Source organism: Ceratina calcarata, unplaced genomic scaffold (genome assembly GCF_001652005.2).
Source record: "Ceratina calcarata isolate Rehan_Ccalc_2016 unplaced genomic scaffold, ASM165200v1 scaffold63.2, whole genome shotgun sequence".
Classification (NCBI taxonomy): Eukaryota; Metazoa; Arthropoda; class Insecta; order Hymenoptera; family Apidae; genus Ceratina; species Ceratina calcarata.
In genome coordinates, this window is record NW_017177554.1 from 12,341 (window position 1) to 16,331 (window position 3,991).

At 44.1% G+C, this 3,991-nt stretch overlaps 1 protein-coding gene across 1 annotated transcript in view; it reads left to right on the forward strand.

The window, feature by feature from the left end:
- Positions 1–3,991, forward strand: part of LOC108630045 (neuroligin-1-like) — a gene marked incomplete at its 3' end in the record, with an annotated part of 36,116 nt that overhangs the window by 10,818 nt on the left and 21,307 nt on the right. Inside the window, exons 3-4 of the mRNA XM_018033109.2 lie at positions 130–245; positions 2,745–2,977. Of these exons, the coding sequence (XP_017888598.2) occupies positions 130–245; positions 2,745–2,977 (349 nt within the window). The remainder of the gene's footprint in view (positions 1–129; positions 246–2,744; positions 2,978–3,991) is intronic.

Here is a 3,991-nt window from a genome sequence, read left to right on the forward strand (position 1 = left end):
GGATAATACGACGTGATCTTATCCCTTGATTAAATTTCATGTTTCAGAAGGATCTAACAATTTCTGTATAGTCGAACGGCCACCATGAAAGACGATTAACCGGGGCGCATTACTTTTTGATTGTTCCAGGGCAGCTGTTCCATCGGAGCGTTCTAATGTCTGGCAGCGCGCTTTCTCCGTGGGCGCTGGTGAGAGGAGCCGCAAATTACGCTCTGCAAGTTGCCAAACATCTAAATTGCTCGTGGGTGAGTACTGGTACGGAGTGCATTACATTAAGGTCTCCGGTTCGACGACAACTCCGAAGCAAATAAACCGCCAGACATTCCCCGCGAGGGAAACAAATTCTCCAGCTCCTCTCTCTCTCTCTCTCTCTCTCTCTCTCTCTCTCTCTCTCTCTCTCTCTCTTTGCCACCCACTCTCGCACCCTCTTCCGCAGTTCTCGTGGATACGACACGTACACGGTATGATCGCGCTCTACCTTCTTAAAACTTTCTAACCGCTTCAGACGGGAAATCAATAACAACTTTAGAAGAAATAGGAATTAGGATTTTACGTCGAGCTCGTCTCATAATATTTTCATCCATTGTAGATAATGAGATGAAATTTTTGCGAGGTGCATTTAGGAAACAGCAGTTTAATTTTGTTCGACAGGGGCTGGGGGGGAGGTGGCTGCGTTAAAATGCGAAACGCGCGGGCTAACTCTCGGCGGGAATGTCGCGCGGCGCGCATATTAGCTTAATTGAAACGCATTGTTAATATAATTGCTAGTGCGTAACTAACGGACGTAAAAACATCCGCGTTCCCGTACACCCCGCCCGCCGGTTTCGTTTGATAGTTTAATTTATGTCCGACCGCGTTACGCTTCCGCGGACCCGACCCGTTTCCGCCCCGCGCCGCTCTCACAAAATTACACGTTGGCCAAACAAAGGTTTACAACGGCCGAACGCGTCTTTGGTCATCGCGAATTTCTGCAGAATCTGCTAAATTAATCGTTCATGCGAGCCAGAATCGAAAAGCATTATTGCGTGCATCAATGAAATATTTTTAATTTCTTTTAAAATCCATGCAATTTTTATCGTAGCAGATTTTATATAGAATTTCAATCTTATTTCGGTGATAAGAAAATTGGATTGAATTCCAAGAACATTCTCCGTCGTAAAACCATTTTTAATCACATTAAAAATGGAGCAGACGAACGATTTTACGTCGTGTCCGACCATATACGCTGTTTTACTACTTACATCGTAGTTTCCACTTGAACGTGAACAATCATTCCCAGTTTCGACTGCGTATCGATTGGCAACAATTTGGAGCAGCGAAACGCGATGAGAGAAATATGCATGACATGGAAAAGAATCTGAATTTCATCGTACCGTTTCGAGAGGCAATAGGTAGCGGACGCGCTCGGGCTACTCGGAGCCACTCCGTTCCTCATTGGAACACGAAGAGCCTAAGCAGACCCTCGATTTGCAGCCGATTGAAAATAACGATTAAACGTAGAATCGGGATAAGCGCGACCCAATTGTTTCCCGGGGCCGACCCCACCGCGCCTTTTCACCGCCGTCGTTGTTCCCGTCGAGTGGAACGAATAAAACAAAAAAAAAAAAAAAAGGGAAGGGAAAAAAAAAAGGTAAAAAGGGGTGGAAGAGAACGGTCGAAATGGGAAACGATGCGGTATTATGTTACGCGAACCGATAGCCCGTGGTCCAGCTGGAATTGATTGAATTTGTCGCGGCGAAAAAATGACAAAATTAATTTCGCTGCCGGATTTGAAAGGCCTGCGGCGCGGCCGGATTAGTCGGAGGGTCTGCGCCGAGATCGTTGCTTCCGAATTCGGGTCGATGATCACGTTGTTAACGCGAAGAGTGGTTCGAGGGCGCAGTCGAATATTTCTTGATCGGAACATCCCATCGAAACTTAGAGTTTACACCACGAATTAAGAGTTTACCAAAATTATATTACAAAATTGAAATTACACCGTCTTGGCTCCGATTATGACGAAAAACACGAACCAGAGGAGAACGAATTTTATTTAGAAATAAGAAACGATAAATCACTTTAATCGACGAGCTCTCGGGAGATTGAAATATCCGCAGGGTAATTATTGATTTAATTCTACGATTTATCGGAGGTTTCTTAATCCCGCCGATTGGATGAAATCAAACGAACGGAGAGCAAGCTATCGGTCTAATTTTACGGTTTAGCTGCGAGCACCCGTGCAAGTACCGGGAACCAATCACGAGTCGCGGAACGAGGTCGCCGCGCTTCAGCCCCTAAAAAATTGTCAAATCTTCATCCGTCACCGTCGTTTTGCTACCAGCATATTAGCGGCCCGATTAAATTCGTCGAACGAATCGATGCTTCTCGCTCTGGCTAGACTTTACCCCATCGGTACTCGCAATACGTCCTCGCTTCCACCAATTTCCTCGACGTAGCAGCTCGGTTGACGTTCGATCGTGGCCGGTCTGCTCCAGCGACGTTTCCGAATAAGGACGATTAGAGGCCCGCCAGCCAGAGCGATTCATTTCCGTGGAACGAACTGAAGCAAGTTAACGCGCTATAGTTACCTATCGCCGTTTATCAACCCCTTTCTCGACCCGCGAATCATTTCCAGTTTACACACTCCGTTTCACCTACGATTCGTCAATTCTTCATAATTTATCACGATTTACAACGTCAATTTAAAGAATCGTCGTCATATTTATTTTCTTTCTTGATTAAAAAAGTGTCGATTGTTTGTCCAGGCCGCGGGTGATCCTCAAGCGCTGCTCAGATGCCTGAGGCAGGTGCCGCTGAACGCGCTGGTCTCGGTGCCCGTAAAAGGGCTGGAATTCGCACCCGCATTCGGACCGAGCATAGACGGAGTCGTGATTGATCCGGGCGATCCCGAGGATCAGGATTTTACCCTGCAAGTGGACACGATCAATACCCTGAACAACATCCTGCTGAGGAAGGACGTCGTGGCCAAACTCTCGAGGTACTTCCGACACGGGCACTCCCCGTTCTCCTTTTTCCTCGAACTTCATTCCGTTCTGTCGAGAACAGCGACTAGCATATAGAACCACCTGTCTTCTTTCCAGGTATAATTGAATTTTGAGTACGCCGCGAAAACGAGAACCAGCGAAAACGAACCGTAAATATAAAAATGTCATCACCATATTTTGTTAACTCAACTTGAAATACGTTAAATAATTTGCACGTGTACAGCTAGTAACAAAAAATTTTTAATTTAATTAACAGTAAAATTTTGTATACTTTAAGAACGTATTTGAAAGCTAAAATATTGATCAGAAAAAGTATGAATTGCGATATGTATGAATCATTAACTCGTATCACATATTTCATTATTATTAATGATGATGCATCACGTATTTCCTCGTTCATTCTGATTTATATCCCATCCTTCAAGCTGTATATTCGCAGAATGACGTTTAATTTAACGAAAGACCTTCCATTACCAGAGGATAAAATAAAAAAAATTATTCGGTCATCCGCCAAAAAGGGCAATCATGAAAATCACATGTACAATCCTCATAAAACTGAAACTCGTTATACTTAATCATTTCCATATTTGTAAAACGTTTAAAACCGAATTCGGCCATTCAATTCGTAATACTTTCCACTCGCAACATTGTTCAAAAATTTTATAAACCGTCCATCAATCCCGTAGAGGATTTTATCTCGAAAATGTACATTCGAAGAGAGACAACGTTCATTTATGTTTTTAATTCTGCATTCCTCGAACAATGGAAAATTTACAAAATCTCCGATTAAAATTGCTGAAGCCTAAGAGAATACGGGAAGACGAAAACGCGTGGAATATCTGATGCTCCGGGAAATTCCAATCGCGTTCTCCGAGCCCCGAAACTCGCGTCCTTTTCAACGCTCGAGATAGGCGAGGGAGATCAGTTGGAAACTACGAAGAGACGACGAATTTCCCGTGACACGATTATATTATTACGCGGGTGTACATTACGGGGTATCTTAAACG